General features: G+C 45.8%; 3 protein-coding genes across 14 annotated transcripts in view; 1 reads left to right on the top strand and 2 right to left on the bottom strand.

Moving 5' to 3' along the window:
* Positions 1–13,106, bottom strand: part of LOC310833969 (acyl-CoA dehydrogenase family member 11-like) — a gene marked incomplete at its 5' end in the record, with an annotated part of 39,430 nt that overhangs the window by 9,174 nt on the left and 17,150 nt on the right. For 2 of the 4 annotated variants that reach the window (XM_083717198.1, XM_083717199.1), the window contains 5 exons: positions 436–578; positions 1,501–1,618; positions 2,675–2,774; positions 3,309–3,541; positions 4,615–4,980. The exons of 1 other annotated variant lie outside the window; for it this stretch is intronic. In XM_083717198.1, the coding sequence (XP_083573324.1) occupies positions 436–578; positions 1,501–1,618; positions 2,675–2,774; positions 3,309–3,541; positions 4,615–4,980 (960 nt within the window). Of the gene's footprint in view, positions 1–435; positions 579–1,500; positions 1,619–2,674; positions 2,775–3,308; positions 3,542–4,614; positions 4,981–8,944; positions 9,048–13,106 lie in introns of those variants that run through there. One more of the 4 variants, XM_083717201.1, reaches the window with a different exon arrangement.
* The window catches only part of LOC310834228 (acyl-CoA dehydrogenase family member 11-like), a 31,981-nt gene that overhangs the window by 11,033 nt on the left and 7,842 nt on the right, over positions 1–13,106 (bottom strand). The window contains exons 4-5 of the mRNA XM_083717770.1: positions 10,139–10,205; positions 8,525–9,408 (exon numbers count right to left, since the gene is read on the bottom strand). Coding sequence (XP_083573896.1) covers positions 9,282–9,408; positions 10,139–10,205 — 194 coding nt within the window. The 3' untranslated portion in view covers positions 8,525–9,281. The remainder of the gene's footprint in view (positions 1–8,524; positions 9,409–10,138; positions 10,206–13,106) is intronic.
* The window catches only part of HORMAD2 (HORMA domain containing 2), a 54,726-nt gene continuing 46,562 nt past the window's right edge, over positions 4,943–13,106 (top strand). For 7 of the 9 annotated variants that reach the window (XM_083717542.1, XM_083717540.1, XM_083717541.1 and 4 more), the window contains exon 1: positions 5,389–6,128. The gene's annotated coding sequence lies outside the window, so the exon portion shown is untranslated. The other 2 variants (XM_083717546.1, XM_083717547.1) reach the window with 2 other exon arrangements.

Genomic DNA, 13,106 nt, shown 5'->3' with positions numbered 1-13,106 from the left:
CAAGCCCACCTGATCCTCGTACGTGAAATCGTACGTGAAATGAGGATGTGGCAGGTAAAGACATGGCTGTAAGGGAACAATCAGGATCCTTAAATTGTACTACGCTGGCTAGTTTCTTAGCAAACAAGGTTTGCTGTCAGTGCTGATCAGCTGTTCGGTAATGATACAAGCCCAGCAGGGATTGGCTGTGCTGCAGAGTTCTCAGAGCTTGTTAGTGCAGCTGATTCCTGCCCAAAGTGCGTCTTGCTATAAGCGCTGATCAGCTGATTAACACAGCAAGGCCCAATGGATCATGTGATGTCAGGTATGGGGCAGGTAAGTGGCGCCAACGCCTGTCAAAATGGCCAGTGAAGGACCCTGTTTCTCACCCCACTTCCACATTACTGATTACTGCTTGTGAGCTGGTCCTTCAGTTTTCCCAGTTAGGAATCTGACCTGCTGTATTTGTCCATCAGCAGTCACGCTCCTTGCCAGTGTCAAAGTTATATCTGAATCGGTGGCCGAAGTAAACCATTTCAAGCCATGGAGACTGTAGCTGCCATCAGGGAGTTCCAGGGCTACTGTCTCTGTGCCACTAGCTGCAAGAAAAGAACACCCAGTCTTAGCTGCTGCTGATCTTCACAAATAACCAGCACTGGCTTCAAGCTGAAGAAAAAGCAACATTATCATTCAGCAGTGTAGCGAAAAAAGAAGCTGGCACCTCAGTAACTTTGGGAAAAGGTCATGGCACCTGCTTCATATGCAGACGTTCCCAGGATCAAACCCCAGCATTTCTAGGTAGGGCTGGCAAAAACCCCTGCCCCAAGTCCTGGACAAAAGCTGCCAGTCTGTGTAGATAATACTGACTCTGTATAAGACAGCTTCCTATGTTCCTAAGGTGAAACTTAAGCAATAGGAAAACTTAAGCAGCTACAATGTTTGCAATCCATAGGATTGGTTATATATTACCTTCCCACCAGCAATGTTGCCATGGTGATTACTATGGGCCTGGCCTATGTGACATAATAATAATAATAATTTATTATTTATACCCTGCCCATCTGGCTGGGTTTCCCCAGAAGCCTGCAGATAGATCTGAGTTCAAGTTTAACAGAATCACATGAGAAAGCATTAGAAACTATCCTATTTTATTCATAAAGTCATGGTGGTGCTGTGAGTTAATTGAATTTTTAAACTGTGAGACTGCACATGCTTAGAGTATTATCTTTCTTATTACCAGGTTGGTAAACTGTTTTTCATTTGTTCGTTTTTCTTTTTCATTAGAAATGTGGATGCAGTTAAAAGCATGGAATGGAAGAGGTGTTGGGGCGTTGGGCGAAGTGTTAATTGTGCATTTCTCAACAGACGTTATACACATGGCCATCTAAATGACCTCTCTCCTTGCCTCAACAGACCATTAGGCTGATGGTATATAACATTATCTAACTGCACCACTACCCATTTCTTAAGGCATTTTGTATCGCACTCTGTGTCAGACTTCCCACTTTGGGGTACACTTACCAACATCAGAGCCCCCTCTGCGTTCAGTCATCCACTGGCCAGAAGTCCAGAATTTGGCAGGGTCACGTGATGTCAAGTGGATAAAAACTTCTTTGAGGGGTTTGGGGATACCCAAGGACTGTTGGGAGTTGAAGGAAACAGATGGGAGAAAGAACAACAAACAGGATTTCCTCTCCTGGTTCCTTCCACAGCAGCCCAAAGCTCCTTTGTCCTGTCATTTGTTCCTCCTCCCTCTTTATTCCACTGCATGCCTTGGGAGACCAGGTGGGAGGAGAGCTGGTCTCAGCCGGAGAGGGAGACTCCCTGAATTCTTCAGCAGCCTGCCTCATTTCTGTCTCCTGGCCCCATTCCTCTGACACCTCTGAGGCTCGACTGCCCTCCGCCACAGCCTCTTCCTGCTCACTAAACCCTGTTGCTTATTCAGCTTTCAACACTTTCCTCTGACCCTGCATCATTGTCCTACCACAAATGCCCTGGCTCTGAACCTTCTCGGCCTGGTGGTTCCCTTGCTGGTGCCTCCCACCACTCCTCTGCATCCAACCAGTCCATGACAGTCTGGCTAGGGCTGGGTGGGCTGCAAAGTCAGGCAAGGGACCTTTCCCACAGAGGTCTTACACCACAACTCCAGATACTTAGGGTTAGACTTTGATCTTTTAAATTTCAGTGGCGCCCTGTGCAAGGCCAAAATTTGGAGCCCCACCCCCGGCCTTTGCCTTCCATTCTGCTCTGTTCACTATGGTGCCCTGTAGGCTCAGAGCCCAGTGTGGTAGAACCAGTTGTGCTGCCAAAGATCTGCCTCTGAGATAATGATCAAAAGGTTTTTCAGCAGAGCTGGCTGATATGCATCACTTTGGATCTAAGCAGAGCCAGGATGCCACATATGCACCAGTTTTGCTAACTCCCAATCTGGCCTTGTTAGGGAACGCCTTGGGGAACTGAGGAATATGTCTTATATAGAGTCAGACCATTAGCCTAGCTCAGTATGAGTCTAGCAGCTCTCCAAAGTTTCTAAATAATAGTGTTGTGGATAGGGTTTTGTTTTTTGGTAAGGGGAACTTATGGGTAGGGCATTTTACTTTGGTAGCAGCATTCCAGAAATGAACCTCCAACTTAGTCTAATTCAGAGCAATGCAATATAGTGATCTACCTGCTGAGCACTGACTTGTGATCTCACCTCGATTACTTTTGCTGCTCCATCAGTCATGGCCAGAGGAGCTGAAAAAGTACCAGAAGAAGGTGCGAAAAGGTACAGTTTGGCAATCTGATGAACGCGGCTGTGAAGGAGAAACAAAGCCTTGCTGAATTTAGAAATGCCAAGGGAAAAATATATTTGCTATAGAGAGATCTCAGCTGGATTATAGCTACACAAGAACACAATAAGAGCTTGGCTACACAAGAAGAGCTTGGCTAAAGGCCTATCAGGTTCAGCACTCTGTTCTCACAGTGGCCAACCAGATGCCTCAATGAGAAACTCACAAGCAGACCATGAGTACAACAACACTCTTCCCATTTCCAATTCCCAGCAAATGGGGTTCAGAGGCTTACTGCCTTCAACAGCGGAGGCAGAACATAGCCATCCTACCTACTAGCCATTGATAGTAGCCTTACATGAATTTGCCTTGCTGACTTTTAAAGCAATCCAAATCGCTCGCCAATCAATACATGCTGTGGGAGTGCTTTCATCTAGAAAAGTGTCACTATCCCCACTGTAGGGACATTTCATTTTGAATGGCACTGGAGGTATATGGACATGTTCGCTGCCCTGAAGTGTGGCCAACTGAGTCTGAAGGTGTCAACTAAATTTGTACCTCCAGTTAGAGTATCTCCTCTCATAAGCCTCAGCAATCAGCCCCTCCTCAGCAGAGATCTCCTTCATGCTCTTCCAGGCTGGGCAGGTGATAATTTCATCCACACGCTGCCCCCAGGCATCGAACTGCTTAAGTTGTGGGGGGTTTAACTCACACTCCCGTCCCAGGAGATCAATTTCATCCTTCACTCGAGCCCCAAACTGTTCAAGGTCCAAACTTACATCAGCAAACACCTGCAAAGTAAAAGAATGTGGGCAGATGGACAAGTACGTATGTATGTATGTATGTATGTATGTATGTATAAATAAAACAAAACAAAACAAAACAAAACAAAAAACATCACAGCAAGCAGAACATAAAACAAAGTATTGGGCTCCCTGTTTGACCTCACCTGTCTCTTATACTGATCCTTTTAAACTGAGTATTATGTACTGCTGTTATTTGAAATGCGCTTGTGTTATAAAGAATCAACCCCGCTCCCTGAACTTTTGGACTTTCCTCCAAAACATGGCTTGGGAGACTGTCTTGCACTTATAAAAGTTACTGCTTAATAACTGCACATACATAATGACCCATACATAGTTCACTTTTCACCTGCTTCAACTAGTGAGGTTTCTTTTTAACTGTGGACAGCAGCTTGGGAACAGGGCAAACTGCTGGCTTCTTGCATATCTTTTAAGCAAAGAACAAACACCCATTTGACTTTTAAATCAGTGGAGGGCAAAATACTTTGCTGTTACTCAGGGGAAGAGCATCTGCTTTGCAGACAAAAGGTCCCTAGTTCAATCCCCAATGGTGGCTCCAGGTAGGGCTGGGAAAGGTTCCCTGTCCAAACCCCTGGAGAGCTGTTGCCAGTCAAATATACTGAGCTAGATAGGCCAATTGGTTTGATTCAGTGGAAGGTACCTTCCTATGTAGGGTCAATTAACACAGGTGAGAGAATAAAACCTTTAGCAATGTGCAAAAGTCGTGGCTTGTGCAGCGGTCCTTGGTATAGGAATAGGAATTTTACTAAGCTGCCTCTATTTCCATTTGTGAAATATTGGAGGGTATTCAAGGACAGCTTTGGAATTCAGTGTAGGCTGCTACATTTGGATGCATGGGGTGCTGCCCTAAGAGTCTCAGTCTTGCTTTTTTAAAAATCAGAGGAAGTAATCAAATCCACAATTCTAAGAGTCTCTAGATGTCACAGAACATTGTGTTTGTGTGTGTTTGTGTTTGTGTGTGTGTGTGTGTGTGTGTGTGTGCATGCATGCATTAAATATATATCTGTGTGTCTATGTATATATGATGAAATATAAAATACCTCAGTGGGTAGGTGTGATTTCAAGTAATCCTGAAGAAAAGCATCTTCCAGGTATGGATTTCCAATCCTAGGCTGCTCTTGACAAAATACCCCAATTGACAGCTTCGGCTTGCAATGCGTCCACATGGTCAACTTTCCAAAATAAATAAACAAGTAAGCCAAAAGCCAGAAAGCAAACCAAAAGCGGCCGAAGAAAGAACCTAGCGGGCGCGTTTGTTTCACCTTGAGCCACCTCCCTCTTCCAACAACACGATTAAAAAGTTCAGTAAAGGCGGAAGCCGAAAGGGGGGCGATCCTGCGTGCATAAAGAAGATTAGAAAGAGACCAGGAGGTCAATTGCTCCAGAGGCATGGCTGGGATTTGCATAAAAAAAGAAAAGAAAAATGGATCTCTTTCCCTTGCGCAAGCAGCCGGCAGGATGAGGCCGGCGAGCAACGCCGAAAGGAGACTTCATAGGTACACCTTGCAAAGCACCGATCTGAAGGTTTCCCCAACCGGCAAAAGGAGGAAAAGGAAACAGTGGAGCTGGCGGAGCAGACTCCCTCTCTCCACCCGATTCACCTTCATTTGCACGAAAATAGGAATCTGCCTTCTACAACTAAGTCAGCCCATTGGTACTGTATTGTCAACAAGCCCTGGCAGATATCGCTCTCCGGGTTTTCAGGCAGGGAGTCTCTCCTCGCCCTTGCCTGGAGATACTGTAGGTGCTTTTTAGCCACTGAACCTGGATTCATGCTTCAATATGAAACCAACAACATGACTACAGAGGTTCAGGAAAGGAGGTTCCAGTAAAGGCGGAATACGAAACAGGGACTACGACGCCTCCTGAATAAACCACTTTAGAAACAGAGGCATGGCTGGAGGCGGGAAATGGGGCCTGTAACAAAACAAAGGACCCCTTTCCCTTGCGCAAGTAGCCGGCAGGGCGAGCCTGAATGCGACCTTGGAAGGGGCTGGCACCTCTTTGAAGGTTTCGGGGAAAGATTGGAGGAGGAGGAAGCAGCGGAACTGGCGAAGCACATTCCCTCCCTCGACCCGAGCCAACTTTATTTGCAAGAAAATAGGAAGCTGCCCCTTGGTCCATCGAGCTCAGTATTGTCCACAAACCCTGCCAGCAATCGCTCTCCAGGTTTTCAGGCAGCGAGTCTCTCCCAGCCCAGCCTTTGGAGATAGATGCTTTGAGGCACTGAACCCGGATTAATGCTTTAATATGAAACTAAACGGCCAGAGGTTTTCCCTCAGACGGAGGTTTCCCCCCCTCCTCAGGTGAAATAGAATTCTGCCCGTTTCCCGCCTAAATTCAGCGCCCGCCTGAGGGAGCGTCAGAGTCGACCGTTGAATTTAGGCGGGAAGCGGGCAGGATTCTATTCGACCTGAAGGGAAGCTCCTTCTGAGGGAAATTGTGGCTTTCCCTTCCGCCGTCGCAAAACTCCCCCAGATATATAGGGAAAGAGGGAAAACAAACGTCCCCAGTGCTTGCCCCAATTTTGAGATAGCCTACAGCCTAATTAGAGGTCTGGAGAGGCTCAGTTTCTTCTCAGTTTGAAAATAGCCCTCCTGTGATCTGATCCTCAAGGGAAACGCGCTCTGCACTTGCTCAGGGACACTTCAGCTGCCCTTCACACGTTCCAGGGGTCGCTTAGTATTCATTTCTTAAATTTATAATCCCACCCTTCATTGCAAAGGAGCCCAGGGAAGCAAACACTTCTGTAATAAAACAATACAATTAACGACTAAACAAAAAAAAAATAATAACTTCCAAAAGCAGTTAAAAAACCTCTGGGGAGAAATTCACCTGCTCTCACAGCTAAGTCCTGCTCAGGGTAAACCCGTGGGATTTTATTGATTTAAATGAGTCACACCCACTAACTTATTGTATGGTACATACAGTGTATGTATAATTGTTGGAAACCACTTGGATATTGTTATGAGTATATACACATTTATTAAAAATAAATAACCCTCAGGGGTCAGCAAACGTTTTCGGCAGGGGGCCAGTCCACTGTCCCTCAGACTTTGTGGGGGGCTGGACTATATTTTTTGGGGGGAATGAATGACAGAGGTCCTATGGCTGGGTTGGGATGGCATGGGGATGAGGGACCAACTTGTTTTTATTATTGCTTGTAAGCCGCTCTGAGCGCGGCCTTGGCTGAGGAGGGCGGGGTATAAATAAATTATTATTATTATTATTATTATTATTATTATTATTATTATTATTCCATTAATGGGGAGCCGCCACCAAGAAGACCCTGTCACAGTTCACGGCTAAGTGGGCAACTGCCCATGTTTAAGCCATGGTGTTGAAGGGGTTGAGTGTTTGACACAAATTAAGTGCCGCTATGAAGTGAGCATACAGATTTGATACAAAATTTAGGGAGTGTGGGGAAGAGCATCATCTCTCCCCTGCCTTAGGAATTTCTCAAGAGTTCTCACCCACATTCATACCTGAGGTTTTGAGTGGTGGCAAAAAATATTAGACCTGAACTTCTGACATGGCTGAGTGTTTTATCACAAGTGGCCAGAGGTTCTTGCTGTGAACATAAAAATTTTGCTTGTGTAATATCTTTCTTGAACAGCATTCATTTAACTTCTGTCAGGAACTGAATGATGTCGGTGCCAGCAGCTGTATGATCCCCAATCATAGAATGGTAGAATTGTAGAGTTGCAAGGGATCCCAATGGTAATCTAGTCCAACCCCCTGCAAATGCAGGAATCTTTTTGCCCAACCTGGGGCTCAAACCTGGAGCACTATACAATTCTTTATAATATAATTATATATTGGCAATTCCTCCCAAAAATGCCCAAAGTTGCAAACATCAAAACATTAAAGCAATGCAATTTAAAATAAATTAAAAAAAAACCACATATAAAATAATTAAATGCAAAACATTTAAAAGCTGTCACTAAAGCCTAATTTCAAGATTGCCATGGCCAGCATCTTTTATCCATCAAATGCCTTGGGTAACCAGGAATGTGTTTCAGGGGAAGGTTAAAGTCAGTAATGAGGAAGACAGGCGTATCTCACCCAAGAGGGCAATTCTGCGACTGCGGAACCACCACTGAGAAAGCCGTCATGGGTCAGCACCAGCCAGGTGGCAGTCGGGTATAGCTCTGCCAACAAGGCCTCCCTTACCAATGAAGCACCCCAGCCTTTTTTAGTGGGTTTGCTTGTCTCAAACTTTCTCACTAACTTGTTTTGTTTCCAGTCAAGCAGCAGCACCAATAGGCTCCATGCCCCCCGCTTTCTTTTAGAAAAATATTCCTGGGCTTACTCTGCTTGTTTAGCACCTGGCCCGTGCTCTTCCTTTTACACTGCATTCTCTGCTTTGAGCAAATGTTTAAATCACCTCATACACAAAGGTACTCTGCTTTGTGCTGAAGTCTGTTAGAACAGGAGCTTTGGAGAATGTTGGAAATGTCCCATTCAATTTCTTCATCTTCTAGCTGTGTCAAGACTTCTTAGCTGAGAAGGCTTCCAAAGAACAAGTAGGAGCCGATTTTGAGATTTGATCCATCTTGAGACAGTGTGTGCCATGTCCATTTCCTCAATAGTTAAATTGTGTTTCCCAGTCTGATTTCTGTGGCTCTCTTTATTTTATATTAAAATCAGAGGCATGTGCCTCATATCTCCCCACCACCACCAAATAAAAAACCCCAACCACCATCACCACCAACAACAAAAAACCCAAGCCAGTTTATTTTCTACAATAAGAAATGATGTTTCTCAGTGGAGGCCATGCACTGTGTTTCTGCACGTGTTCTTATAGCAGGTTCTTATATGTGTAAACCATTTTGCAAGTGGGTGAGACTTGATATGAACATTTGGTCTGTAGTCTTTGATCTGTATCTGAGGCTACTTGGAGCTGCCACTCCTTGGATTCCTTTGTGGTTCATTAGGAGCAGCTAACACCCATCTGGCTGGATAAATTGGCTTTCCATCTAATTAATTCCATGGATTTTCTTCTGAAACCACCTACAGCTTTTGGGGTTGCAGCCTAAGTGCTTGCAAATTGGAAAGGTGCCTAGGGTTTAAATGGGGTCTCTTTGGTTTGCAGCAGTTATATGGGCAAAGACAGAGCCTTCAGAACTTAGTAGTTGGGATGCATACACAAACACACTGCTTTGTAACCTATGTCATTTAGCCCTGTTAATATCTTTTTGTCTGCTTTTTGACAAGTGTACATGAAATGTAACTGGGAGCTAAGCAGGTGTCCAATGGAGGAGCCACATTCCAAACTTTTTGACACAATGCCACTGTCCGTACAGGTCAGGTTTGGTTTGTATTCCATAATGAGCTAGAAGTTGATTATGCTGAGTGCTCATAACATACCTGTATGTCATTAAGGTAGAGGCACAAAGAGTAACTTGGGGATCTGTTCAACTGTGACTTGCAGCCATGGATTGCATCCAGACTTGGGCTCATACACTTCTTTCCATATCCTCATGGCTGTTAAAAATTAATAATTGAAAAGAGTTGAATGCACACACTTGAATGCAGTGTTTTGTGACAAAGGCTGTTTGTTTCTCAACTTTCTACTTTTATTTACTCAGTCTCTGCCAGCTTACTTCAGAATAAGCAATACCTTTTTTATTGTATCAGAACTGTCCCTGTCCCCACTAACTTCATTATTCCAGGATAGTGCATGGCATCTCTTCTGCCTTCCTTCTTACAGTCTTCCTTTCAGAACTGGGTGTTTGTCATAAACCAAGGAAGTATCCAGAGAAGCTGCTCCAGTGCTATAAGACCCAGCGTTGTCTTCACTGTCCACAGGGCACATGTCTTGGTGACACCATCTGTAAGAGTTGCAGCAAAGCCCTTTGTGTACAACTGATTTAAACTGGAAATCTGGTTTTAAACTTTAAACCATTCAATGATTCTCCTACTGCATTAAGCAGAGGTGGTGAACCCTTAGCCCTCCAGGTGTTGCTGAGCTACATCTCGCATCAGCCTCAGTCAGCGTGGCCAATCATCAAGGCTGATGGGAGTTGTAGTTCAACAACTTATGGCGGGCCATAGATTTCCCACCTGGCGAAAGGTTTGCAAGAAACTGCCCTGATGTATGTTGGAAACTAAATACTATCTCTTGGCCATAAGCACCAACATTTAATATTTATATTTAGTGAAGGGATTTGAGACCATCTCCTGTGCCACCTATGTTCTGGAGCCTAATGATCACAAGGCACATGTGGTCCCTTTAGAAAACCAAATAGTACAGGGCAGCCTACTGGATAGATTTGACTGACCACTCTGAAATGCTTATGTGAGAGTTGGCCGCCTCCCACCAATATCACACAGCTATGTCCTCTCATTATTTCCCTCTCTCGCTTCCCTACATGCATACAGCCTGGCTCTCTAGAGCCGTCTGAGAGGTTGTCCGATCTAAACTGTTTCTCTTCAGCCTTGACAGCTGCACTGACTTTCAGCATTTCAGGACTGCCCACCTTTCTTAAGCAGTTAAAAATATGAATATGTCTGTGCCATCTTAGAAATTGCTTTGGAGGATGGACTAAGCTTATTTAATACCTCTGAGCAGTATAGATGTCTGTGGCTGATGCATTCGGCCTGGCAGCATATTCCAGCAGGAGAACTCCTATGTAAAGCAAATATATAGGTGGTTAATATTACAGTACTGAGCTATCGTCCAAGTAACATTATTCTGCTACAGCAAGGAGGGGAAACTTCAGGTTCAGGGGTCAAAGATGGCCCTCAAGCACCTCTTAACTTGGCCCTTAAGACTCTCCCAACACCAACCCCTCACCACTCTTCTGTCATATCCTATTTGCATCTTTAGGGTGGCTGGAATATTCCCTTGAGCTCTGATAATGCTGCTTGCTGGAGGACAGGGCTGCATAGAAGCTACTCTATTGTAAAAAGTAAAATTTACATTTATTTCTCCACCACTTTGGGTTTTGGCCTTATTCATAACAGGTCTGTGGTCCCTGAAAGGTTTCCCTGAATGGTATGCAACCCTCTAACTGAAAAAAGTTCCCCATGCCTGTGCCAGAGATCTGCCAGTCATACGTGAGTCATTCTGGCCCATGGTGGGCCTTTGTGGCATACAGACGAGTCTGTGAACATAGGCGCCGACTCCATGGGGCCTGAGGGGGCCCGAGCCCCCTCAAAAATTCGTTTGGGGGGGCTCCGCCCCCCCCATAATTTAAGAAAATTATTACCGTATTTTTCCGGCATTCTGCCTCAGGGTCTTACTGCCCACCCTGCTCTGTTTCCTTGCTGTGTTTGCTCAAACGGAACAAAGAGCAGGGAAAGCCCCTCCCCTCCAGGCAGAGGGAATGCAGAGTGTGTCTCTGTGCTCCGTGCAGGAGGAAGAGAGAGAGAGCGAGAGAGAGCGCGCGAGCTGGCTGACTTGGGTGGGTAGGTGAGGGAAAACTTTTGCCTTCCTTTCCTCCCTCCTCCTGTTATACCCCTCTCCTGCATTCTTAGCCAGCTGCTTCTCTGCACACCCCTCTCCTGCTCCGTGTCCCTTCTGTGTTCTTCCTTCCCTCCCCACTTAAAATGTGGTTAAAAAGCATGGATCCACATGGATCCTCAGGATCTTTGCATTGGGTCAGCCCAAATTCACCATCAGATCACATAGCATGTCCATGGCTACAGCCTGCCCCCCCAAAATCACGCACCCACTGTTGCCTGGGGCTGCAATGGTGCAAAAATGTGGTTAAAAAGCATGGATCCACATGGATCCTCAGAATCTTTGCATTGGGTCAGCCCAAATTCACCATCAGAGCACATAGCATGTCCATGGCTACAGCTTGCCCCCCCAAAATCATGCACCCACTGTTCCCTGGGGCTGCAATGGTGCAAAACCGTGGTTACAAAACATGGATCCACATGGATCCTCAGGATCTTTGCATTGCGTCAGCCCAAATTCACCATCAGAGCACATAGCATGTCCATGGCTACAGCCTGCACCAAAAAAATCACGCACCCACTGTTGCCTGGGGCTGCAATGGTGCAAAAACGTGGTTACAAAACATGGATCCACATGGATCCTCAGGATCTTTGCATTGGGTCAGCCCAAATTCACCATCAGAGCACATAGCATGTCCATGGCTACAGCCTGCCCTCCAAAAATCACGCACCCACTGTTGCCTGGGGCTGCAGTGGTGCAAAAACGTGGTTACAAAACATGGATCCACATGGATCCTCAGGATCTTTGCATTGGGTCAGCCCAAATTCACCATCAGAGCACATAGCATGTCCATGGCTACAGCCTGCCCCCCCAAAATCACGCACCCACTGTTGCCTGGGGCTGCAATGGTGCAAAAACATGGTTATAAAACATGGATCCACATGGATCCTCAGGATCTTTGCATTGGGTCAGCCCAAATTCACCATCAGATCACATAGCATGTCCATGGCTACAGCCTGCCCCCCAAAAATCACGCACCCACTGTTGCCTGGGGCTGCAATGGTGCAAAAATGTGGTTAAAAAGCATGGATCCACATGGATCCTCAGAATCTTTGCATTGGGTCAGCCCAAATTCACCATCAGAGCACATAGCATGTCCATGGCTACAGCCTGCCCCCCCAAAATCATGCACCCACTGTTCCCTGGGGCTGCAATGGTGCAAAACCGTGGTTACAAAACATGGATCCACATGGATCCTCAGGATCTTTGCATTGGGTCAGCCCAAATTCACCATCAGAGCACATAGCATGTCCATGGCTACAGCCTGCACCAAAAAAATCACGCACCCACTGTTGCCTGGGGCTGCAATGGTGCAAAAACGTGGTTACAAAACATGGATCCACATGGATCCTCAGGATCTTTGCATTGGGTCAGCCCAAATTCACCATCAGAGCACATAGCATGTCCATGGCTACAGCCTGCCCTCCAAAAATCACGCACCCACTGTTGCCTGGGGCTGCAGTGGTGCAAAAACGTGGTTACAAAACATGGATCCACATGGATCCTCAGGATCTTTGCATTGGGTCAGCCCAAATTCACCATCAGAGCACATAGCATGTCCATGGCTACAGCCTGCCCCCCCAAAATCACGCACCCACTGTTGCCTGGGGCTGCAATGGTGCAAAAACATGGTTACAAAACATGGATCCACATGGATCCTCAGGATCTTTGCATTGGGTCAGCCCAAATTCACCATCAGAGCACATAGCATGTCCATGGCTACAGCCTGCCCCCCCAAAATCACGCACCCACTGTTGCCTGGGGCTGCAATGGCGCAAAAACGTGGTTACAAAACATGGATCCACATGGATCCTCAGGATTTTTGCATTGGGTCACCCCAAATTCACCATCAGATCACATGTCTGTGGCCACAGTATGAAGCACAAAAATGATACATCCACTGTTTCATTCAGAATGTTTTTTCCCCTTGTTTTCCTCCTCTAAAAACGATGTGCGTGTTATGGTCAGGTGCGTGTTATAGAGCGAAAAATACGGTAGTTATATTATGCTTTGTAAAATCACAAAATTATGTTGGTATTTTTTATTTTCCTTGTTTGATGATAG

Source organism: Podarcis gaigeae (genome assembly GCF_964106915.1).
Source record: "Podarcis gaigeae genome assembly, chromosome: 16".
Taxonomy (NCBI): domain Eukaryota; kingdom Metazoa; phylum Chordata; class Lepidosauria; order Squamata; family Lacertidae; genus Podarcis; species Podarcis gaigeae.
The sequence above is the reverse complement of the archived record's forward strand: the minus strand, read 5'-3'. Positions and strand labels throughout refer to the sequence as shown.